At 48.0% G+C, this 23,735-nt stretch overlaps 14 protein-coding genes across 14 annotated transcripts; 6 read left to right on the top strand and 8 right to left on the bottom strand.

Moving 5' to 3' along the window:
* Window positions 1-455: 455 nt before the first annotated feature.
* Window positions 456-2,573, top strand: B9G98_01814 (Urea active transporter; the record flags this gene model as incomplete). Its single annotated transcript, XM_024808371.1, has 1 exon — window positions 456-2,573. One exon carries the CDS (start codon window positions 456-458, stop codon window positions 2,571-2,573), a length of 2,118 nt encoding a protein of 705 aa, XP_024664139.1.
* A 770-nt stretch (window positions 2,574-3,343) lies between these two features.
* Window positions 3,344-5,554, top strand: B9G98_01813 (SPS-sensor serine protease component SSY5; the record flags this gene model as incomplete). The annotated part of the gene is made up of 1 exon (XM_024808370.1): window positions 3,344-5,554. The coding sequence occupies one exon, from the start codon at window positions 3,344-3,346 to the stop codon at window positions 5,552-5,554; it is 2,211 nt and encodes a 736-aa protein (XP_024664138.1).
* Window positions 5,555-5,587: 33 nt separating this feature from the next.
* On the bottom strand, window positions 5,588-7,597 carry B9G98_01812 (Exosome complex exonuclease RRP6; the record flags this gene model as incomplete). The annotated part of the gene is made up of 1 exon (XM_024808369.1): window positions 5,588-7,597. The coding sequence occupies one exon, from the start codon at window positions 7,595-7,597 to the stop codon at window positions 5,588-5,590; it is 2,010 nt and encodes a 669-aa protein (XP_024664137.1).
* Window positions 7,598-7,717: 120 nt separating this feature from the next.
* Window positions 7,718-8,470, bottom strand: B9G98_01811 (Uncharacterized protein YpgQ; the record flags this gene model as incomplete). Its single annotated transcript, XM_024808368.1, has 1 exon — window positions 7,718-8,470. One exon carries the CDS (start codon window positions 8,468-8,470, stop codon window positions 7,718-7,720), a length of 753 nt encoding a protein of 250 aa, XP_024664136.1.
* A 216-nt stretch (window positions 8,471-8,686) lies between these two features.
* Window positions 8,687-9,976, bottom strand: B9G98_01810 (Vacuolar fusion protein MON1; the record flags this gene model as incomplete). Its single annotated transcript, XM_024808367.1, has 1 exon — window positions 8,687-9,976. One exon carries the CDS (start codon window positions 9,974-9,976, stop codon window positions 8,687-8,689), a length of 1,290 nt encoding a protein of 429 aa, XP_024664135.1.
* A 71-nt stretch (window positions 9,977-10,047) lies between these two features.
* Window positions 10,048-10,743, bottom strand: B9G98_01809 (Ino eighty subunit 2; the record flags this gene model as incomplete). Its single annotated transcript, XM_024808366.1, has 1 exon — window positions 10,048-10,743. The coding sequence occupies one exon, from the start codon at window positions 10,741-10,743 to the stop codon at window positions 10,048-10,050; it is 696 nt and encodes a 231-aa protein (XP_024664134.1).
* Window positions 10,744-10,797: 54 nt separating this feature from the next.
* B9G98_01808 (hypothetical protein) lies at window positions 10,798-11,346 on the top strand (the record flags this gene model as incomplete). The annotated part of the gene is made up of 1 exon (XM_024808365.1): window positions 10,798-11,346. One exon carries the CDS (start codon window positions 10,798-10,800, stop codon window positions 11,344-11,346), a length of 549 nt encoding a protein of 182 aa, XP_024664133.1.
* Window positions 11,347-11,373: 27 nt separating this feature from the next.
* Window positions 11,374-11,823, bottom strand: B9G98_01807 (Required for respiratory growth protein 9, mitochondrial; the record flags this gene model as incomplete). The annotated part of the gene is made up of 1 exon (XM_024808364.1): window positions 11,374-11,823. One exon carries the CDS (start codon window positions 11,821-11,823, stop codon window positions 11,374-11,376), a length of 450 nt encoding a protein of 149 aa, XP_024664132.1.
* Window positions 11,824-11,920: 97 nt separating this feature from the next.
* B9G98_01806 (hypothetical protein) lies at window positions 11,921-12,223 on the bottom strand (the record flags this gene model as incomplete). Its single annotated transcript, XM_024808363.1, has 1 exon — window positions 11,921-12,223. One exon carries the CDS (start codon window positions 12,221-12,223, stop codon window positions 11,921-11,923), a length of 303 nt encoding a protein of 100 aa, XP_024664131.1.
* A 1,699-nt stretch (window positions 12,224-13,922) lies between these two features.
* On the top strand, window positions 13,923-15,872 carry B9G98_01805 (Tyrosine-protein phosphatase 1; the record flags this gene model as incomplete). Its single annotated transcript, XM_024808362.1, has 1 exon — window positions 13,923-15,872. One exon carries the CDS (start codon window positions 13,923-13,925, stop codon window positions 15,870-15,872), a length of 1,950 nt encoding a protein of 649 aa, XP_024664130.1.
* A 65-nt stretch (window positions 15,873-15,937) lies between these two features.
* B9G98_01804 (Ribonucleoside-diphosphate reductase large chain 1) lies at window positions 15,938-18,692 on the bottom strand. Its single transcript, XM_024808361.1, has 2 exons — window positions 18,608-18,692; window positions 15,938-18,557 (listed from the first exon to the last, which is right to left on the bottom strand). The coding sequence occupies exons 1-2, from the start codon at window positions 18,624-18,626 to the stop codon at window positions 16,006-16,008; spliced, it is 2,571 nt and encodes an 856-aa protein (XP_024664129.1). The 5' UTR covers window positions 18,627-18,692; the 3' UTR covers window positions 15,938-16,005.
* Window positions 18,693-19,142: 450 nt separating this feature from the next.
* B9G98_01803 (hypothetical protein) lies at window positions 19,143-20,642 on the top strand (the record flags this gene model as incomplete). The annotated part of the gene is made up of 1 exon (XM_024808360.1): window positions 19,143-20,642. The coding sequence occupies one exon, from the start codon at window positions 19,143-19,145 to the stop codon at window positions 20,640-20,642; it is 1,500 nt and encodes a 499-aa protein (XP_024664128.1).
* A 118-nt stretch (window positions 20,643-20,760) lies between these two features.
* B9G98_01802 (GTPase-activating protein GYP7) lies at window positions 20,761-22,851 on the bottom strand (the record flags this gene model as incomplete). Its single annotated transcript, XM_024808359.1, has 1 exon — window positions 20,761-22,851. The coding sequence occupies one exon, from the start codon at window positions 22,849-22,851 to the stop codon at window positions 20,761-20,763; it is 2,091 nt and encodes a 696-aa protein (XP_024664127.1).
* A 296-nt stretch (window positions 22,852-23,147) lies between these two features.
* B9G98_01801 (hypothetical protein) lies at window positions 23,148-23,735 on the top strand (the record flags this gene model as incomplete). Its single annotated transcript, XM_024808358.1, has 2 exons — window positions 23,148-23,162; window positions 23,221-23,724. Coding segments are annotated over 2 exons (519 nt in total), but the record flags the coding sequence as incomplete, so codon positions are not given.

Here is a 23,735-nt window from a genome sequence, read left to right as displayed (position 1 = left end):
CTAACAAGGTAGGCACACAACACAGGCACTATTTTAACACCATTTAAAAAAACTAGACCCGGCCGCATACCAAGGGTACGTATTATCCTATACCCCTAGCTAACAATACTATGCAGCTCGTGGTATGATCACGACAATCTTAAACTCGTGCTAAGATAAGGACCCTAACCACTATCATAATCGCTTTACCTGCATAGTACGGTGCCTCGAATATCAGGCGTAACTGGCACAGGGATGTTACCATTTGGTGGAGCAAACTGATTTTCCTATTTCCCTAAGTAATACGACAAGCCACCGACGCGCTTTGTTGCGCGAGATTGCTGCCATCAGGCGGAGTAGTTAGCGAGAGCTTGACTTCAAAGCTCCATCGGCCTTGCATATCTTAGCATATAGTGATGCTCCGAAACACACATATATAAGGTAAGTTTAGAATTGTTAAACATACAATAAACAGCATGACTGAAACACATTATCCGCTGGCGCAAGGTGCCGGCTATGGAATTGTAGTTGGCGTTGGATTCGCCTTTGCCTTTGGTATGATTGCAATAACAGCTGCCCTACGTCGTTACCAGAGGGAAAAAGTAGACTCCGAGGAGTTCGCTACTGCAGGTAGAAGTGTGAAGACTGGTCTCATCGCTTCTGCTGTCGTTTCTTCTTGGACATGGGCTGCTACACTTCTTCAGTCTACCACCCAAGCCTACAAGAATGGCATCTCAGGACCCTTTTGGTACGCTGCTGGGGCTATGGTGCAAATTGTTCTTTTTGCAACAGTTGCTATCGAACTAAAACGAAAAGCCCCTGGAGCTCATACCTACCTTGAGGTCATCAAAACCCGGTATGGCACCCAAGCACATTTCATATTTATGTTCTTTGCAATTGCTTGCAATATTCTTGTCACGTCGATGCTTTTAGCAGGAGGGTCAGCAACAATTATCAGCCTGACAGGTATGAATCCAGTTGCTGTTATTTTCTTACTTCCTCTCGGTGTGATGTTGTACACACTGTTCGGCGGACTCAAAGCCACATTTTTGACAGACTACATCCACACCGTTGTAATGATTGTCATCATTTTTGTGTTTGTGTTCTGTGTCTATACAAGCAGTCCCCACTTGGGTTCTCCTGGTCGGCTGTGGGAAATGATCATGGAGTTAGGTAAAACCAATCCTGTCGCGGGAAACGAACAGGGATCATACCTCACTATGAAGTCTAAATTCGGTGGCATTTTCCTGGTAATTAACCTTGCTGGTAATTTTGGAACAGTGTTTCTAGATAATGGCTACTGGAACAAAGCCATTGCCGCTTCACCTGCAGCCGCCCTTCCTGGCTACGTCTTTGGAGGTTTGGCCTGGTTCGCTATTCCCTGGCTCACGGCAACAACTATGGGTTTGGCCGGTCTGGCGCTCGAAAACACGCCTGCATGGCCTACTTACCCAAATAAGATGTCGGCCGCTGATGTTACCGCTGGGCTGACGCTACCCAATACCGCTGTCGCATTGCTCGGTAAAAATGGTGCTGCGGCCTGTTTAGTGATGCTTTTTATGGCAGTTACATCGGCAATGTCCGCTGAAATGGTCGCTTCTTCTTCGATTCTCACCTATGATATTTACAAAGGCTATATCAACAAGAAGGCAACGTCCAAACAGCTTATTTGGTGCACACACCTTGCTGTTGTATTGTTCACGGGTGCCATGGTTGGTCTTTCAATCGGATTCCACTACGGTGGTGTGTCCATGGGCTACCTTTACTTGTTGATGGGCGTGCTGATCTCTTCAGCTGTTCTGCCCGCGTGCCTTACAATTTTCTGGAAGGGCATGAACAAGTGGTCCGCTTGTCTTGCTCCACCAGTTGGTATGGCGTTTGGTATCATTACTTGGATGGTCGTTACTGCAACACTAAGCAATGGCGTAGTTACTGTTGAGACCTCTGGTGCCGATTATCCCATGCTGGCTGGCAACGTTGTCTCTCTTTGCTCACCGGCACTTATTATTGCCGTTTGTCAATTGATCTGGGGCAACGACAACTACGACTTTAATCAGCTCAAGGAGCTGCACTCGGTGCGTGACGTTGAAGCTGAGATGGCGCCTTTCGAGATGATGCCAGAGACCGAAGCTGAGCTTGCCTACAAGTACGGAAACAGCACCCATAAGCCAGTGGATCCACACCACCACAACCTCTCAGAGGTAGAAGAGGCTCTACTGAAAAAGTACTCCAAATGGGCCAAGATCATTTCTGTGTTCACGGTATTAGCCTTTATTATTTTATGGCCCATGCCTATGTATGGCACGGGCTATATTTTTTCCAAGAAGTTCTTCACTGGCTGGATAGTCGTCGGTATCATCTGGCTTTTCCTCTCTTTGTGTCTCGTAGGAATTCTGCCTCTTTGGGAATCCCGCCAAGGGATCTTCGAAACTGTTCGGGGTATATACTGGGACTCTACAGGGCAGTCCTACAAAGTTAAGCAATGGATCGCTGAGGCCCAAGAAGAAGAGGACAAATCTGCCGATCTAGGTGAGGTCCTTGTTGGAGAGGCAGTGACTGAAAACTCCTCAGAGATCTCCAAGCCTGGAAAATAATGTGCTCTATTTATCTAAGACGCTCTGTTGCTTTTCTTAATTAACCAATACTAAAATGATCAACTAAACCCTTTAGGGTACACAAATATGTGAACATTCATGTCCTCGTGCCCGATCGAGAAGGGGCACTACGTGAATAGGCTCTTATCGTGCATGAACCCGATCAAGCGAAACTTGGAGAATATTTCAAATTTGCGCAACATTCTCAAACCTGGCCGGTAATTTAGGGTAAAATAGAGGTGTCATTGATCCTAGTTTCCAAAAACATGCCAATATGTGAGGTATGGTAGCGTATTTCCGCCGCGATGTTTTCTTGCTTGCGGCAGTCATCCACGGACTGCAGATCCTCGACTATGGCGGGGCTATCAAAACTGGAGAGTTCGCAATATGCTTCAAATGAAGGAAGAAAAATCACTCGAATATGTGCCTTTGAAGTGTACACAAGTGATAGCGTCGTATTTTATTTGACGTTCTTTTCAATAAAATGCTGAAATACAATGGTCCAACAAATTCAGGTACGGCACTAGATACCTAACCTGCGCATATGTCATTCGGCACATTTTTGACGCTGTTGAAATCAAAATCTGACCATACTGGTATTTTAAACAGAGAGTTTCTATATACCAGAATGCTAATTACATGTATCGTTCACGTTTTTTCTCAAATAGTGGGCATTTTAATGGCAGAGGCTGAGCTCCCACGGCACTGGTTGTGCAGGGCTTCGCTTACAGAATATGGTGCCGCGCGTCAGAAAAAGCTGACTTTCTACCATGCGTCGAGTGCTGCGCCGATTTAAAGACGGTGGGTCGAAACAAGACGACCCGGTGGACAGAAACACTGCTGAATTTACTCAGGACAGTGTAGCGATGCCCGAACTCGGTAACGTCGCTGATGCAGGCTCATATGCGCCCCTCAGCCAAGAAGGCCAATTGTCGTCGGTTGAGAGTCGTACATCCTTTTTCCAAACTAATCAAACGATACCATCAACAAGTAATGCTCCTGGACCATCAAAACTCACGCAGGCTTTGTCTATGTTGCCAGAACCCAAGCGGGCAGACTCAATTTACAGCGAAGAATCGTCATTTGCAGATCAGTCTCTCTTCTCCAAACGAACAAGATCCACAGCCCAGTCCACTATAGGATCTTCCATATCAGGTGGTATGTCGAAGCGTGCTGCTGAGGAACGTATTAGAGTCATGGAGTCCAGCTCGCTGTCTGAATCTCATGGAAGGATTTCAGTAGCCATCCCAACCTCGCCCGTCGAAACAAAAACTCGTGATGTTGCCAGTATGACTACTATGGGAATGCCTCTAATGACCGCTCCTTGTTCAGTACCCGACTCCTTAAAAGGATCCTATACCCGTCAAACAGCGGGTCCGAGTTCTGCGGCTTCGAAAAGTACTTTTGAGCTGCCGCCCAAGGAACTTGAGGCACCCGTTTCTTTAGCGACTTCATTGAAAAGTCTGTCAAGCAATCTTGAGATGCTATTTCATTCAGCAGACAGTACGTCTGCGCCCCGTATTTCGGGAATTATGGCTCAACTGATGAATGATTTTTCCAGCCTTCCGAATTTGGAAAAGGACTCTCCAGCGGTCTCGATTGAGACTTCCGATGAATTGAACCTAATCATAAGGTGCGTTCTTGGAGTATCAGACAATCTGCTTAGAGCTCCCATGGTTCGCAGCGCCAAATGTAATCTTTTGCGAGCTCTCTACCAATTGGGTGTTACTCTGGGATTGCTTGAAATGCACATTGGCGCAGTACCTCAACCCCGTAACTGGGCTTTGGGTATCAGGAAGACCCCACACGATGATCTGGTAGGTCAACTCATGGGCAAACTGTACATGTCACCTACCGGCTCTATTGTTGAGCAAGAAGGCGCGTACGTCGCACCAGTGTTACGCGGGTTCAGTCCCAAGTTTTCCGTTGCTACAGTTTGCTTCGGTATTCCTCGGCCCGACGAGTCAATCTTTGACTCTGTTGCGGCATTACAGTCTGTTATGCCTTCGATCCACGCTTATGGCCGCATAGACTATTTGAGAACTTGCGCTGGTGATTTTGGTAGTATTGTTCCTCCATATAGACAGCTTGGCAGCGATATGAAGCCGCCAATGTCAATGTCGCTCGCCTCAGAACGAGCAGGAACAATTTCAGGAACCCTTGGAGGATACCTGTACCCTCTTATAGAAGATGAAGATGATGACCTCAAAGGATACACATTTTCTATCACCTGCGGACATGTATGTTTGAACACTACGTCCTCTAACACCAACGCATCCGGTACTGAAGACAATAATGCATTTGTGCCATCGCCTGTCCTGGTTCAGATGTTCCGAAAAGCTTTAGTTGATGAACGCAATAAGCACGAAGTGGACAGTTTAGAGTACCGTGGTTACCAGAATGCTATTTCTGAGCTTGAAAAACGGCCCCCGTCGAAGCTGGGGCCGATTGTTTGGGGCGAACGCACTGTGGTTGGTGGCATGCTTTCGGATATTGCCATTATCAAGTGCGACAATGAGTTCCAATGCAGGAATACTTTGGGAACCGATTTGAATTTGTCACAGTACGATCCTGGTCTAATGTTCTGCAATTTGGCTGTCAGCGAAGTCGTGGAAAAAACGGCGCCCGGGTTATCCGTTTTCAAATACGGCTCGACCTCGAGATATACTAACGGTAATACCAGTATCAGCCGCATCGTCTACTGGTCTAGTGGCAAGGTCCAGAGTTCTGAATTTGTTGTAAACAGTGATCAACCGGTGTTTGCAACTGGAGGTGACTCAGGTGCGTGGATTTTGACGAAAGCCAAGCATGGTCTCGGTGTAGTTGGAATGTTGCATTCATATGACGGTGAGATGAAAGAGTTTGGACTGTTTACTCCGATGTCAGTCATTCTGAACCGCTTGCAGCAAGTGACTGGTGTCCAATGGGGTGTTGTCGGTGTTCCGCACCCCAAAGATCAAGTGAACGAGCCCGTTTTGTAGATATGCCTTATTTATTTATATTTTTTTTGACAACTACTTCTTAAATGTCTTAGAGCGCCCTTGAGCGACCCTGCGGGGACCACGGGCACCTCTAGGTCCATTATCTTTTCCTCTAAATGGCCTGAATGCCGGAGTTTTGCGTTCTTGAGTAATAGGTTCAGCAGATTCAAAGTCAAACGCTTCCTGATCCTCAAGTTTGTGACGATTAGATGAGTTTGGTTGCAAGTTGACTTCACTAAGATTTTTAACAACCTGAATTTTGCGTTTCCGGGACTTTGGTGCGACTAAAACCTCTGTCTCAGAGACCGACTCGGATTCGGACTCTACTGAGGACTTTGATTCATCCACCTCGGGTACCTCTTCCGATGCGCTATCGGCCTCTTCCTTTGTAGAATTGGGCAAATCAGCGATTTTAAGAACGCCGAGATATACAGTGGGAGGCTGTTTTGTCTCACGATCAGCCTCGGAATAGATAAGTGGTTTGGCCATGCGCAGCTTCTTGACCTCGTTGAGTGCTTTTTCGGAAAACAGGTCAAGTTGGGGGTCAGGCGTAGGAGCAAAGGCAAGAATATCGATGGGGTGGTTCAAAGCATCTGCAATCACATCAGCGATCGCCTGTGCATCATTACGAACCCGAGGAGGAACACGACTTCCAATATTTATCACTCCTGAAGGGGATGTAGGGTGGAGAGCGGACAGGCTTATAAGAATAGCGTTAGACATGATATAATTTGGAGACTCGTCAGCCTTGCGACCTTCTGCATCGCGCCATTCATATAGTTTAGCCATGACACCGGCCTGCTGGGGATTGAGGGAATTTGTTACAGCAAGTTTGAGCCATCCTGGCTCTGAGCCTTGACCTGGTTTCTCGTAGCGTTTTGCAGCAGTTAAACGGGAATCACGCAATACATCCTCAAGCTTGCCAGACTGTAAAAGCTCATTGCGCAGGTTATCATAAATATAGAGCAAGAAATGTGTATCGGCACGGGCGTAATCGATTAGTTCTTGGCTCAACGGCCGTACCCGCCAGTCAGCCCGTTGGTACTGTTTCGAGGGCTCAAAATCGGCGTATTTTTGCAGCAAAAAGGCAAGACTGTGCTTTACGAGACCTAAAGCACGCGATGCATGATATGTATCGAAAAGATTCACAACGTAAACGCCCAAATCACGCTGCAACCATTGTATATCCATATAGGCGCCGTGGAACACCTTTACAATGTTGGGGTTGCAAAACACCTCGTTCAAAACCTGCAGTTCCGTGCGTAGTTTGAGGGTATCGACAATAAAGTCTTCTTTTTCCGTGCTTATTTGCATCAAGCAGAGCAGACCCATGTAACTGCGTAAATCGTGGTGTTCGAGATCAACGGCAATAGCAGAGCATTTGGCAAGCTTAGACACCATTTTCTTGACCTGCTTGGGGGTATCCACGAACGATAACGGCGTCTCGCTCCATTTTCGGAACATTGTTGGTTCTCGGCTTTCATAGACCTCTTTTGGATATTGTACCTTCTCAATCTCGGTTTTGTAAGGCTGATCATACCATTCCTTGGGGTGCTCAGAATCTGGCGCTTTTAGCTGGGTAGATTCCTCCAAACCAACAATTGCATGTGGTTTGCTTATAAGTTTTGGTTTAAAAGGTCCTGGGGAGTTATCGACGTCGTGTGCAAAACTTTCCTGGGGTTTGGCCAAAGATTTTTCATGGGTTTGGACGTCCGACGGAACAGGAGTTGATTGACGGGAGTCTGATTCACCTGAAAGCGCATAAGAAGCTTTGTCTAAAAGTACATCAAATGCCCTGTCGACGGCGTTCCACTTGGAGGTGAGATCGGCTACATTGGACAGTTGAACCTCTTCACCTGTAGCGCTCGTAATGAGCCTCTTGATCAGAGTTAGTAGTCTTTGAGATTGTTCAACGCTCGAATTCTTGAGCTTTCGATCGAGAGTGCGTATGAAGCCAACATCTTGAGCATTCAGCTGGCTCGCGCTACGTATCACAGCCACTAGACTCTGAAGCAGTTGGCTATTTTCTGCCGAAAACTGCATAATGACAAAGGAAAAAAAAAAAACCGGCACTTCACTTACATCACTGTTTGGGAGATATATCAAGTTAATATAAATAATCAGAAGGTCTATAATAGTCTACAAAAACCAGGGAGGGTGAATCTAGTCCAATTCGCCCATAACACCGCATTCTTGCGGCGGGATATCTTGGAAATCCCAGAGCTCGTACTCGCTTTGCGCAGCGGCAACAAACTGCTCCATAATGAGCTGACGGCGTTCGCCGACTTTCTGTCCCAAAGGGGTTTTGAGTGTTTTGCGAAGAGCGAGCAACTTGTCGAAGAAGTGGGAATAAGCGGAAATCACCGTTGCATTTGGACTGATCAGCGGTTCACCTTTGATGCAAGCGTATCCGCCTACTCTAAAGATCCCGATGGCGCCAATTGCATCCAAGCGATCGGCGTCTTGGACGCAATGGTACTCACGACAAGTTTCGTGCCATTCGGTCCAGTTGCCGCTGTTTTTCAGCTTTCGTTCAATAGAATAACCAGTATTCCGAATGATTTTTAATACAGTAGCAATACGGTCGTTGCTCATACCATAATCGGCCATGAGCTTTGTAACTGTGTCAATGCGCTCAGCGACCAAGGGGCCACTGACGTATTTGTGGTCCACAATGTCGTGAAACATCGCACCCAGCACGGTGACCGTATTATCTATGACATTGAATTGGCCCGCAAGTCGTTCTGCCATTCTCACAACGCGATCAATATGGTGTTGATCATGACTTGGATCGTAGCTCTCCATGTACTTGACGGTCAGCATCCTAGCGGCTCCTAGTAGCTCCTGTTCATTGTTTTCTCGTTCTACCATTGGTGACGCCCACTCATCCGGGGGCGTTAGCAGTTTTGCATTCATTTGTGGAATCCTCAACAATTTTTGTGCGTGGCAACAAATAGGAATACTCCCGTTTATATAAACCGCGGGTCTCGGCTTAATCTTGTATAACAAGGTTAGGGTTCACGAACGGTAGTCTTCCAGTACACATGCTTCCGAGATAAGAGTCACCCAGTTGCCGATGATGATCCCTTACGGTTGGTGGATCGTTTGCGCCAAATCTGTACTAGTATTTGCTTAGAATGTAGCACCAGCAGTAATAAATAAGCGTTCTTCGTGGCGACGGACCCAAATAAGTATTCTGCGGACTGCTTCGCTCAATGCGGTTTTATTCAACGACTTTGCTGCGCAGTACAATTCGAACGCTGGGGTCTGCCATGCTAAAAGAACATGGTGGGGGTACCGGGCGTGGCAAATTCGGAGCTTGTTGTCGTGCATGTACCCTTGCAATTGCGAGTAGGCGAGCTTCAGCAGGGTCTGTTGATCTCCTAGCGACTGCAAATCAGATTGGATGTACTGGACGTTTGCTCGCGACTTGTAAAGAAAGTGCGAAATCTCGGGCACTTTCAAGCTGTCTGCAGGCCGCCTTCCCCTCTCGACTGCTTGTTGAAGAGGCAACAACAAGTTCTGTTTGTTGATTTGCTCCATGATGTTTGTGTAGGCCTGCTGCAACTCAAAAAATGCAGTGCGGTCGGGTGAGAGTAGCACCAATGCTGCTGATTTGGTGAAGAAATGAATGTAGGCATACAGAAAGCCTTTGGGGTTGAATCTCGGAAGACAAATAGGAACCCAGTGTTCACCTTCGTCGAAAGCAGTTGTATTGAATAGCATGCTAAACAAAAGATAAAGATCGGCTGGATGCAGGCTGTGTTTCTTGGGGCGGACAACGCCCACAAGCTGCTTGTCTGCGACGATCATTCCGTAAAGCATGTTGGGCGTTCGACACTCGACCAAGATCGAATTGAGGGCCAGTCTGGTTGTTTTGCGCAGCTCCAAACTTTCTAAAGCTCCAAACCAAACAGGATCTCCCGAGGCCATGTCTTTAGCCAGGGCATTCAAAAAAACTTCTGTGCCGGCCAACAAGGGGCGGAGGTCCATATTGGGGCGGCTTGTGAAAGCCTTTTCCAGTTGGTTTTGGGTCAATGTGGACAAAATTTGAGCATGCAGAATGTCCAATTGGTGGCCCAGCTGGGTTTCGGAGCGGTGCAGTTTGTCTATGGCCACAAGAATCAATGGAGAAACCACCCGGAAAACAAAAGTCGTGTTCTTGGATCTGAACGATTTGAGAAGCTGGTTGTCCGCAGCAAAAAAAGACACCAGCGTTTGGGTAATTGCCAAATATTCAACATACTCCACCTCACTGCCGTTTAGTGAATACACTGGCTTCCCTGATTGAGTGAGAATGAGGTAATGGGCCGGAACAGCGCAGAAACCGCTCACCGTTGGCTCGTATACGCTCTGTATAATTGCTTCATTGAGGTCGAGCACCTCGTCGCTTCGAGCTGGCGCGAGATCTCGTGCCTCCATGTCAGCTTACTAGGCAGAAGGGACAAAGAAACTGTGAAAGATATAGTTGAATTTAATTAAATATATGCAAGTTAAAGAGCAGCTCTTTCGCTGGTCATTGATAACGTGAACGAGTTTTGCGCAGAACGCCACGAAGTCATCGCGGGATGTGGGGGCAAAAGACGGGACCTAGACACGAAGTTGGCGTCGTCGCTTTCGCCTTTGCGCGTCTTGCCGGCCCTCTTTTTCAGAAGCTTGTCTAGTGTATCTTGTTTTTCCTCCTCGAGCCTGCGCTCGCTGAGGTTCTTTCGTCGACGTGCCAGCTCGGCCCGTTTGATGCGCTGCTCCTCTACGCTCAGCACCTTTTTCTTGCGGGCTGACGGCATATCAATACTCGTGAGATCAGGGAATACAGGCGGACCCTCGTCGTTATCTTCGATTCGCGCCCTTTGTCTTGCGGTGAGGCGCGACATGTCGATTGAGTCCATTTCAAACTCGCCTTCCTCTTCCGCATAGTCCTCCATTTCATCATCAATCTCTTCTTCGGGCTCCTCTTCTTCCTCTTCTTCTTCCTCCTCCTCTTCCTCCTCCTCTTCCTCCTCCTCGTCTTCGTCTTCGTCCTCGTCGTCTTCCTCGTCGTCGTCGACCTCATCAACGTCTACCTCGTCATTACTCAACGAGACGCCACCGCCGCCTTCTCCGTCGCTCTCGCTGTCACTCACTGCTCGGCGCCGTCTGGCTTTGGGCGACTCGGCCGGCAACTTGAGCACTACCCGTTTGGTGGTCATGTCGGTAAGCTGAATTATCTTGACTAACCTGCCTTGACTTCTACCCCACTCGAGATGGCGTTGGATTTGGTCTTCCCAGAGAACACGGGGAGGTTGCCAAACAGCAAATTGCCACTTCAGCTGAAACATGTGCTGGCAGTAGTGTACGTATTTGGCGGATTCTCGGCGCTCATGGCTCTCCTGTCGAAGCTAATTGTCAAGCCGCTGTTCGAACAATTAACTGCTCAACGACAAGAGTTGGCGCAAGCCGTGCGATACAAGCTGGTCAAATTCAACTGTGAGCTGGAGCACTCACTTAAAGACCCCCCTTCTCTTCATTCGATCAAACACGGATATGCCGACACTCTTGTTCGGACTGAAAAGCGAGGCACTGGGAAGACAGCTTCCTCGGGTGCCTATAAACTTGAGCGAAATGATTTAAAGGACGAGTGTTCTGCTGCAGAAAAAAGCTTGCTTGATGAGATTAAGAGTTTAGAGGAGTACATGAGAGACGTCGCATTTGGCTACTCCAGCACTAGTTCGAATGCTAAAGCCAAATCCAGTACTGTGGCTGAATTCAGAAGCGAAGTTCGGTCGTTCAAGGGCGCACTGCTTGCTCTGTAGGTATGTACACAAATAAATATTTAAGACTCAAACATCTTTAAGACGGTCACCTCGCCGTTTCCAACGAGCCTGTAGTTTCTTATGCTCCTTAGCGTCTGGCTTCCACTTGGACTTTAAAACATGGCGAATGCTTTCAGGACTTACTTTGAATCGCATGCCCAAATCGTCGTTGGTGAGTTCAGGAAACGCCCGCTTGAGATCCCGCACCTCTTCGATTTTTTCCCGGCTCAGGCGTTTAATGGGCTTGAAGCCGTCTGGGAACTTTTCTCTCAGGGCAAACATGTGCCTTTTCCACATGTCTATGTCCGATTTGCGCCAGTTTTTGGGAACATTCACCGCTGGCTTCACTGGCTCAGTGGCGCCGCTCAAGTCCCAGGAACCCTTGATGTAATACGGAACGGACCGTTTTATTGGTTTTGTCGCAGGTTTAGCGGCCAACATCTGAGCCCCTGTCGAAAACCACCTCAACCGCTGCATCAGATAATTTTCAGCCTGATGGGGAGTGGGTTAGGTCGGACAAACTGGCTTTGATCCGGAGGCTTTGACCACACAAGGGCGTTCAGGGGCGAGACAGTCACTTTTTCCGAGGAACAATCTCGTGCCACAATTCCTCTTTGAAAAACTGCCAAAACTTGTCCCTCTTGCGTTTTCGAATCAGCTTTTGCTGGTGCTTCAGTCTCAGCATTGCCGCCAAATCCGGGGCATGGGCCGCCGTGTATCCCTCACCATTTAACATTCGGACGACCTGGTGGAACCTCGGACTGGCCAAAAACTGTTTGACCAGCCATCTGTGTATGCTCTCTCGCCACATTGCAGAAACCAGCTGACGGCTTGGTGGATGGTAAGATGAATAAAGACGTTTAGTAAATATGAACATGAGATTGATCTAGTTAGACAAGTAAAGCGGCCCAAGTTGGCCACGGGATACAGTACAGCGCAAAGCAGGACTATTTTAGATTCGAGCAATCGACTTTACAACCATGATTTTGGCCGGGCCGCGTCCCAGCGGTTCCAGAGAGTTCAGTCTGTTTTCACCGCGGCATTTTGAGAAATGTAGTGGAACACAAATATTAAGACGAGCGCAGCAACACCAAGCACTACCACGAGATCAGAGAGCTGAGTATCCTTGATCATTGTGGCTTTTTTGTCAAACGTTCAGGACTGGTTTTTACCTGACTTAATAACAGCGCTTCCTTTGATGGACCAGCTGACATCATCCGAAGGCCTCGGCCAGAAGGTTCGCGGAGAGGACTCCTGGTATACATAGGGCTATATGAAACAAAAACCTTATTTGGGACCTACGTAAATGATCCATACCCAGCATTTTGTGGTATGCCGGTTTTTTTAACCGATGCACTTCGGAAGCTTATGAGTTCTTGGCGAAGCAACACGTGCGAGCACTTTTTTTTCTGATTACCAGCGCCAAAAACTATTTGATAGCGAATTCACAACCTAAATTATAAGTGCGGACTGATCCGGTATACCCGGCAAGAATTGATGTCCAAAGCTCATAAGACAAGATCGCATGACCGGAAAGCTGTTGCAAGCCGCATGGCCGAGCAGCGAGGGTTTGTCCCAGAGCACCGGCGGCCGTTTCACACGCGAAATATTTCTGGCCAGAACAGCCGATCTAGGCTAGGTCTGAGGTTTCTGCGGACTCCGACCTGAATCATTCGACTTGCAGTCCTCGACTGCAGCTCGTCCTATTCACAGATCATACACCCGTTTAGAAGTCGCAGCCTTTAATCGGGGTGCTGATGTTAGGGTAGTAACCGCAACGACGGCTATCCAGGTGGCCAAATTTTTGACTAGTGAGGGGTTTTGAACAAACGCGTACGCCCCATAAACCAGTACGCCAAGATTGATCTTGCAGAAAACACGCTATCCAAGCCTAGACCGGCTTATCTGGCACCATAACCCCACGTAGATGTGTTGGCGCCTTGCTATCGACTGCGTACAGCATGCCCGATGACCCCAGTTGACTCAGGGTTGAGGCTGGCTCTCACTAGCAGCTTCTTGCATTGATCAGCTTACGTCAGGGGTTCAGGCCCTCTTATCTTCAATGCAAAACTATAGACAAAGACATTTTAGAGCCCTAGTTGAAATAATTTGCAATCGTAATTATTCAATGGACTGAATTGTCCGCTCTGTCTCCCGCTTATTTGCTCCCAGTTGTGTGATCGGGTAAGTTGTGCATGCCTTTAATTGCGTTTGCCCGAGGGTATGCCTGCCTCGTGGCGAGCTTAGTGAGACAGTTAACCTCCCGGGACCTGCTGCTTTTCAACAACCCAACTGATCGCCTAAAAGCCTCCATCTCAGCATATCCACGTACTGAGTTCTTGGCAAACTTTGATCAAATACCATACTTGGGTCATCAAGCTTTGTGCCGAACAGGTTTCAGCACTGTTAAAGACTTTTTAACCAGGCCGCATTGTAAATTTTCTCCTCCCACAAAAGGCGGACGAGCATTTTTTTCCCTCCAGCATTGCGAGCTATCATACAGCAGTAGCTTGTTTACCTGCGCAAATACACAAACCGAACCTCGTCTATTTGCTTGTAGTCACACAGCACTAGCCATGGGGCTCTTCAATTCGTCAAAGGCTTCATGCCGATCTGACCCCAAATATTCTCAATTGCCTAGTCCCAAAGGCTCCAGTATGAACGACGATTGCCATATATTGAGCGATGTAGAGCTGGAGAGACGCTACAATATTTTACGAGCAGAGGAGCATGCCAGAACCGGCGGGAAATGTGGCCCCGAATGGTCTCGCCAAATCGGTCTTGATCCAAACAACAAAGACCGCAACCGCTATTCGAATATTATTCCTTGGGACCATTCCCGCGTGAGACTGCCGGTAAATGACGGCGCTAACGATTACATCAATGCATCGTGGATCCAGCTGGGTGCTCACACCTATATTGCTAGCCAGGGCCCGCTCGCCTCTACCTCTGCACATTTCTGGCAAATGGTATACGCATATGGTGGCGACCCTGCCACTGTGGTCATGCTCACTCCGGTTTACGAGCATGTTGTTGAAAAATGTGCCAGATACTGGCCCTCCGACAAAAATGCAGATACATTCTATGCTAAAGAACAGGGCGACTTTGAGTTCGGGCTTCATCTCAAGCTGGAAAAGAAATCGGAGAATGAGCATTACACCTATTCTCAATTCAAGCTCACTCCTGACGATCCACACCACCCCACTCACACTATTCACCATCTCTATTATAATACTTGGTTGGATTATTCCAAACCCAACGCTGATGCAGATATCCGGGCACTTATTCAACTCGTCAACAATTCCCTCAAAAACCCAGGTGCACCTTTAGTGGTGCATTGTTCGGCTGGCATTGGACGGACTGGTACTTTTATCGCTATCGATGCCTTGCTGTCCAAGGTTGATACAGATATCCGATTGCCTAATTTCCCAAAGGTTTCTCCAGTGTGGAAAGAAGATATCAAGGAGATTACTGATAAAAACTCACCCTTTGATGGCGAGAGAGACCATCATGATACGACTACCCCCATAGACGCCGGCCACCTCAACCCTCTTTCGATCATTGCCCAGAGGAGTCCTTCGTTTGTTGCATCATCTACACCTAGTGAGTCAGAAATTCCAGATCCATCGTCAAGGCGAAGATCCTCTGTTTTATACGAGTCAGTGCGCGCAAGTGATCTACCGCTGAACGTCCTCGAAGAAGCTTCGACTGAAGAAAACACCCCGGCGCCCGAATCAGCCATTGCCGATGATAGCGATGACTGTAGAGGAAGCGTCCCCCGTATGCTCCTTTTTGGCTCCAAAAAAGTCGCAGACGTCCCAGCCATCACAGTTTCCTCATTGAGCTCTGCTCTCAAAGCATCCAAAACTGCTATGAACGGCCGTAGAAACGGCTTCTTGACGAATGGCGGCGATTTGAGCGAATCGAACTCTACAACAAGCACAGATCTAACTTCGTTGAGCACTGCAGCGTCGTCTGTAGGAGGGTCAGCCAAAACCGGCCCTGTTTTAGCCGGGTCAGCAAAGACAGGCCCTCTTCTCGCGGGATCAGCAAAATCCGGACCAGTTTTGGTAAACAGACCATCGCAGATTGTCCTTTCAGATGAATTCTTCCAGGAAAAGCCCAACGATATCGATGTCATTGAGTGGTTCGACCACGAAGACCCTGTAATGGCGGCAGTGAGATGTATGCGAAAGCAAAGGCCAAAGATGGTCCAAGGTAAGCAACAACTTGGATATATCTACGATCAGCTCGAGATTGCTCAGCAGTTATCAAAAGCTCACAAAATGTCACGGAGAGAGACATTCGCTGGCCATGAGCTTTCGAGCTCAGGCATGTCTATTCACAGCTCTGAATCCACGGTTGTTGGCAGCCTGAACCGGTCAGAAACAACCCTAAACAAACCAAAATCGAAGAGCACTGCTGGGAGCGTCCCTGGACGCAAACTGTTTAGAAGACCCACCATTTCGTCTATGTTTTCGCCCAGTTCGCCAATAGCTGCCGCAAAGCGACCCACAAAGTCATGACATCGAGTGTGCCCTTTCATGAGATTCATTTATTAGTTTTGGCATGTGTAACATATATATGAGCATATCAAATTCATAACTAACAAGAAGAAAAGCTTTTTTTTTCAAAGCTATCTATCAAAACGTAACGGGCCTAGCCGGAGCACATCTCACAAGCGCTGGGATTGTTGATGGAGCATGCAAGAACCTCGTCGCTGAAAATGTTGACCTCGCCAGTGGGCTTAGGGGTAGCGGTGTTCTCAGTAACGACAGGCTTAGCAGTAGACTCAGCTTCAGGGGTCTCAGCGGGGGTAGTATTAGCAGTAGACTCGTCCTGATCAAGAGAGACACGAGAGATGTCACCCGCCAGATCATTGATTGAGGTACGGGGAATATACTTCTTACGAGACAGCTTGTGACTGGCAACGTTCGTCTCTTCCAGTGCTAGTTTCTCCTGGTCAACAGTGAACTGAATGGGAGCCGAAGCTGCCTGGGTACGCAAGTAGTACATACCAGTCTTGAGGCCCTTTTGCCATCCGTAAAAGTGCATACTGGTGAGCTTGCCCATCGTAGGAGCCTGAATGTAGATATTCAAAGACTGGCTCTGATCGATGAAAGCAGAACGGTCAGCCGCCATGTCAATAACGGTCTTTTGGCTAATCTCCCAAACAGTTTTATAAAGTTCCTTGATTTCGTCGGGAATAGAAGCAATGTGCTGAATAGAACCTCCGCTTGCGATAAGACGGTTCTTCATGTCGTCGTTCCAAAGACCCATCTCAACCAAGTCCTTCAGCAGGTAAGGATTGACAATCTGGAACTCACCAGCCAAAACACGGCGCGAATAAATGTTGGAGGTGTAAGGCTCGAAACACTCATTGAAGCCGAGAATCTGAGAGGTGGAAGCTGTGGGCATGGGAGCAACCAACAAAGAATTGCGGATACCGTGTTGGGCCAAGTTAGCCTTGAGAGTGTCCCAGTCCCACAGATCAGTCGGAGTGACATTCCACATATCGTACTGGAGAATGCCCTTACTTGCAGGAGAGCCCTGGTAGCTCTCGTAAGGACCAAGTTCTTGAGCGAGCTCAATGGAAGACTCGAGAGCAGCATGATAAATCGTCTCGAAAATCTGGATGTTGAGATGCTTGGCCTCCGTAGAGTCGAAAGGCAAGCGCAATGCAAAGAAGGTATCAGCCAAACCCTGGACACCCAAGGCAATAGGCCTGTGGCGGAAATTGGAGCGACGGGCTTCTTCAACGGGGTAGTAATTCTTGTCGATAATACAGTTCAAGTTGCGAGTGACAACCTTGACTGCATCATGCAATTTTTTGAAGTCGTACCACGTACCGTTGTCATCACTTTCAACAAACGAGGGAAGCGCCATTGATGCCAAATTGCACACGGCAACCTCATCAGGAGAAGAATACTCGACAATTTCACAGCACAAGTTAGAGGACTTGATGGTACCAAGGTTCTTCTGGTTGCTCTTACGATTGCAAGCATCCTTGTACAACATGAAAGGGTTGCCAGTCTCAGTTTGAGCTTCAAGGATAGCATACCAAAGCTTCTGAGCAGGAATGGTCTTGCGACCTTTATTTTCCTGTTCGTACTTGGAATACAAAGCCTCAAACTCATCGCCATAGACATCAGAAAGTCCAGGGCACTCGTTAGGGTCCATAAGGGTCCAATCCTCATTAGCTTTGACGCGCTTCATGAACAGATCAGGGATCCAAAGGGCCAAGAACAAGTCACGAGCACGGACTTCCTCTTTTCCATGGTTTTTGCGCAGATCAATGAACTCGAAAACATCAAAGTGCCAGGGTTCGAGATAGATGGCAAAGGCACCAGGGCGCTTGTTGCCACCTTGATCGACATAACGAGCAGTGTTGTTAAAAACACGGAGCATAGGGAGCAGACCGTTGGAAGTACCATTGGTACCAGCGATATAAGAGCCAGTGGCACGAATATTGTGGACATGCAGGCCAATGCCACCAGCAGATTTCGAAATAAGGGCACAGGTCTTGAGGGTGTCGTAAATACCGTCAATGGAGTCGTCCTTCATGGCAACCAGGAAGCACGATGACATCTGGGCCTGAGGGGTACCAGCATTGTAGAGAGTGGGTGAGGCATGAGTGAAATACTTTTGAGACATGAGCTCGTAAGTCTCGAGAACTTTAGGGATGTTGGCACCATGGATACCCAATGCAACACGCATAATCATATGCTGGGGACGCTCATGAACCTTGCCATTGAGTTTGAGCAGGTAAGAACGTTCCAATGTCTTGAAACCAAAGTAATTGTAGTTGAAATCACGATCATACACGATAGCAGAATTGAGCTCGTCGGCATGCTTGCGGACAACCTCAGCCACCTCATCCGAAATCATGGGAGACAGCTTACCGTTGCGAGGGTTCACATATGTGTATAGATCCTCAACGACCTGGCTGAACACCTTCTTTGTCTGCTTGTGCAGGTTGGACACGGCAATACGAGCAGCAAGAATGGCGTAGTCCGGGTGAACGGTAGTCATGTACGCGGCAGTTTCGGCAGCAAGATTGTCGAGTTCCACGGTGGTAACACCATGGTAAACGCCATTAATGATACGTTGCGTGATGTGGACAGCGTCGACGTGTTGAGGGTCGAGGCCGTAGCAAAGACGCGAAACGCGGGCGGTGATCTTGTCGAACTGGACTTTTTCTTTACGACCGTCTAAAGGTTAGTATCAGGGACGTTGAAACAGTGTTTCGGGAGCAACTTACCTCGCTTGTATACAAACATGGTTACGATGGGGCGTAAAGGAAGAACAAAAAACCTTGCAGGATCGTTCGGTCGCGTTATTTATAATTTTGACGCGTGCGCGCCTTACCCTTGAATTCCATATCGTGATTTATACGGCGGTTAGAGGGGTAGGATGGGTTTTAAAAAATAATCTGACGAATGAATACTAGCTGATTTACGCAATTTTTGTTTTCGAGAGCTTGTCCGAGTTGTTCATCTGCGAAAAGCCCTTGTGGCAATTCTCAACCATGCATTCCGATCCCATGCAAGTAAATTACCCTAATTAGTCTGACTTTCAGCAGGGTTACCCTGTCAGAATCTACCAAGCCGCTTATTCAGCAAACACATCGCCGGGCCGTCCACGAGCAGGGGGGATTACAGGACAAAAAAAGTTTTAGCTCAGCACCCTTATCAACCCATTCACCCCTTGGATCCACCGCCTAACGCCCCCACCAGCAACCCTCCAACCCCCCCTTTTGGTTTGCCGGCAAATAATACCAAAAAGGCACTAAAAGTATGCGATACCTTAACTCAGGAAGCTCTTTGAACGACAGCTACGACGTGTCTCTGTCGAGCGACCATGGCGGGGCCCAAACTGACCGATCAGAGTCCCTAGAACCCTCGGAGTCCGTTCGGCCTATGTCAGACCAAGTAGAGCTCATTAACGCTCGCATTTTCGACAATTCAGACCGCACCCTGTTTCTGCGTGTAATGGGTCGTATTGGCACCCGCTGCACCTATGCGGCAATGGCCACAACCATCGACCGGGTGTTTCGCGATGAGAAATGGACGTATGTTTCAGTGCTTGGTCCCGAGGAACTGACGAAAAAGATCACCAACAAACTCAAAACGCTCAACAAACATCATACTCACCAGGATCTAGAACGCCAGCGCTATCTGATGAACAAGGATTGGTATGAACGCGTAGAAGAGCGTATCGTGCGTCGTCTCAACGATTCATCGCAACCACCAGTGCGAACAAATGCTCCTTCTTCAAGTAATGTTCGCCAGAGCTCTCGCCGAGTGCGGTACTCTGAGGCAGAAGAAAAAATGTTCCGTCATTGGATGGTGAGCTTGACCGAGAATGCAGTCGGCTATATCTACACTGCATACAAAGGGACTCGCAAACGTGAAATGCTCAAGCATAAACTACGTGAAGTCCGCAAATCATATTCTATTAAAGAGGTGAAATCCGTTTCTCGCTCTGAATCAAAAGACGACCTTGCCAGCAACAATGCTGAAGCTGATAACTCGGACGGCGAAGATAAGCACCCGGCTGCCTCCGATGGCAAGTTCCAGCAGGTGGTCACATACCGTCGCCTTTATAAACTCGATTCGTCTGGTCACTTTGATGAAACCAAAAAAGACAAATGGGCAGAAGGCCCTATTCCCGAAGCCGACAAGGCTGCTTTCAATCGCCGTGTCCTGGAGCTCAAGCATGAGACTTCAACATTGAATACCAACGATTTCGATATGCTTGACACTACAACCTCAGCTTTAGGACCTGAAGATGATTTCGACACTTCTACGTTCATTGGCAGAACTCTGGACGTAGATGACCCAGATCGCTTCATTAGCGAGCATTTGCGGGATGCTACGGCGGGTTTGGCTTCTAATAATGACGGTAATCAACAGTCCACTACTGCTAATCTCATTGATGCTCTGCGGGTCGAAATTTCTTCTTTAACGGATCGTGCTGGCCACAACCAAACACTATATCCATTCATTGATGCTTACAACAATATTCTGCAAAGCACTTTGAAGGTGTGTCGTGAAGTCGAACGTAATAGGCAGGGTGGAGAGAGCCAGTTCTCGTACAAACAGCTGTTTGAGGGTGAAGAAGATCGTCACCGCGCCTCGGTTGCTCAGGTACAGAACTATATGAGCTCGCACGGTGCTAGCCTGGGATCGGGCCACCCAACCGCAGCGGCAGCAGCCGCTGTTGCAGCAGCCGCGGCTGTTGGTCAAGAGGATCAATCCAAGGAACAGGTTTCGAAACGGCAGAAAACTCACTGAGAGAGAAACCGTCCAACCAGCCTACCCACCGAATAAAAACAAAACAAAAGCAAAAACAAAAACAAAAAACAAGTTAAACATATCAAGTGTACGAAATAAATTAAGTTATATCTCAAGTTTAACCACCAGTCGCACCTTCAGGGCGAGCAGACTCCCGAACTTCCACGATCTTGCGATCGCGCAATTGCCTGAGGGAATCAGGAACACTGGGAAGCACAGCATGCTGGCCATCTTTGCGACGACGATCAATCAAGTCAATCGTATTCGAAAACCTCTGGAACAGTTGCTCCGCACGCATAAGAACCACATCTATATCCAGAGATTGACCGAGCTCGTTGATGTACTTGAGAACCTCATCAAAGTGATGCAGTTGGGCCATGATGACCTCTTTGTTGAGATCAAGAATAGCCAGTGCCAAGAATAAGTGGAATTGAGAAGAGTAAAAATCAGTCCAGAGCACTTCCCATAACCTAAGAACAGCATCCCATTCAAATTCTCGCTTGTACCAGACTAGCAGCATGCGGAAAAAGAAGAAAAAGTGGGTACTTTCAGCCTTTTCGAGATGCTCGAATAACTGCGGGAGCATGAAGCGAACAAGGCTCTCCAAGGTTTTGAGCTGATCGTGCATTCCGGATTGATCCCGGAGAAAGTTGCGCTCCATCCGGCGCATAAACTGGCAGAACGCCCAGAACGCAAGAGCATCATCTTGAAGAACGACGTAGAGAGGAGAGAGAAGATCAGACATACCCTGAATGTAACCTAGGTTTTCGTTGTACTCATTATAAGTGATGAGCATATCTTTCATCTGTTCCAAATGCGGGTTTGCACCCTGACTGGCAAACCTGCTGTCGGGATCTGGATGGGGAATATCGCTTTGACCGAAGATTTCAAGCTGGCGGTCAGTTCTTAGCACGTCTTTCTCGATTCTGTGTTTTTGATCTTTCCAGAACTCATCATTGTTCTGACGCTCAGTATCGTCCCACCAATGGCGTTTCAAACGATAGTATTCGTTGCGCTTTTCAGAGGTAATAGAATGCCGCTCAATTGCATTACTATCCCATGGATACACGCCGAGCAAAAAGAGCCAACCCTCAGTTCGGGCACTTGGTTCGAGTCCACCATGGAAAATACGATCAAGAACCTCGGTTTGAGTGATACACAATCTGCCTGACAGGTCAAAGAACGAGTTCCATTCTTCTAAAGTGACAGGATTGCGTCTCTCTACTGAGGCAGCCAGGCTTATGACGTCGTACTCTTCATCTGTAGCGCCTATACTCGAAATGAGATCGTCGTAGCTATCCATCCAAACCACATCGTAACGAGGATCAGAGTTTTCAGCAATTCCCAGTGCCCACTCAGCCAAATAGATTCGAGCACTGTCGAAATCATTGCTCAATTGCTCGACCTCGGGGACTTTTAGCATGGCTTTAACATTGGCCGGAGTGCGATCCAAAACCTGCTGGCCGGCCTTACGACTAAACCTTGTCACAGCGGCCAGCTTCTCCATTAGACCCCATTTCGCGTCTTCCCATGCTTTTGAGAGTTTCGCGATATTGTCGTCTCCAGGTTGAGGAGTGACCAGCTTAGCGGCGGCCGGTGAAAACGACAACTTGTCTGCCACATCAGGGTTTACTAGCAGTAGACCTCTTTCGACAGTCGCGTCCACCAGCTTTACGTACTTTCTGAGTTCTTTCAAAAACGATTGGCCGCCCCAATACAGATCGCCAGAGTCCGAGAATGGCTCGAAACTCTCACAATTCCGCTTTTGCTCGTTGACTGTACTCTCAGACTCCAAATCGTGGAAAAACAGTGCTGGTAGCGTCACCTGGGTTCGCGTGTAGAAAAGCAAAGAGCCCCACCACCAGCCTAGAGAGGGCTGGCGGACCTGGATAGAAAACAGGTCTTTGACTGCAATTGAGAAGGCATGAGAGCTGCGAGCATTCAATGGCGGTGGGGAAACCATCACCCTGCTTGTTTCGGAGATTGCGCCCGATTCAGGATCAAGATCTACCTGCACATAGTTGTCAAAGTCATCTTTGGACTGCCGAATGAGATATTCAGGGACCCAGCTGAGAAGAATGTCTAGATCTGAAGCACCGTCTGGCCTGATAAGTGCTAAATAGCCAGCAATGTTGTCCTTGGACGATTTTGAAGGATGTATATAGACTTTTGATTTGCAGTAAAGCAGCTGTACTTTACTGGTGTCCATCAATAGGAAGTGGCAAGACAGAGGCTTGGGAGGGCTAGGGCCATGATGATTTAAACTGGTGCAGTGGCTGCAATAATTTGGATAGTTTGAAATTTAGGGACTGAATTAGCTTGAAGTACGGTGATTTAAATGTGAGCAAGCAGGCTCGGGGGCCTCCTTTTTGCAGGACACCCCTAAGCTGAAGAAGCCGCTGGCCGGACCCAGGCAAACTATCCAAATTATGCAGCAGCCACTGCACCAGTTTAAATCATCATGGCCCTAGCCCTCCCAAGCCTCTGTCTTGCCACTTCCTATTGATGGACACCAGTAAAGTACAGCTGCTTTACTGCAAATCAAAAGTCTATATACATCCTTCAAAATTCGTCCAAGGACAACATTGCTGGCTATTTAGCACTTATCAGGCCAGACGGTGCTTCAGATCTAGACATTCTTCTCAGCTGGGTCCCTGAATATCTCATTCGGCAGTCCAAAGATGACTTTGACAACTATGTGCAGGTAGATCTTGATCCTGAATCGGGCGCAATCTCCGAAACAAGCAGGGTGATGGTTTCCCCACCGCCATTGAATGCTCGCAGCTCTCATGCCTTCTCAATTGCAGTCAAAGACCTGTTTTCTATCCAGGTCCGCCAGCCCTCTCTAGGCTGGTGGTGGGGCTCTTTGCTTTTCTACACGCGAACCCAGGTGACGCTACCAGCACTGTTTTTCCACGATTTGGAGTCTGAGAGTACAGTCAACGAGCAAAAGCGGAATTGTGAGAGTTTCGAGCCATTCTCGGACTCTGGCGATCTGTATTGGGGCGGCCAATCGTTTTTGAAAGAACTCAGAAAGTACGTAAAGCTGGTGGACGCGACTGTCGAAAGAGGTCTACTGCTAGTAAACCCTGA

Source organism: Wickerhamiella sorbophila (assembly GCF_002251995.1).
Source record: "Wickerhamiella sorbophila strain DS02 chromosome Unknown contig9, whole genome shotgun sequence".
Lineage (NCBI taxonomy): Eukaryota > Fungi > Ascomycota > Dipodascomycetes > Dipodascales > Trichomonascaceae > Wickerhamiella > Wickerhamiella sorbophila.
The sequence above is the reverse complement of the archived record's forward strand: the minus strand, read 5'-3'. Positions and strand labels throughout refer to the sequence as shown.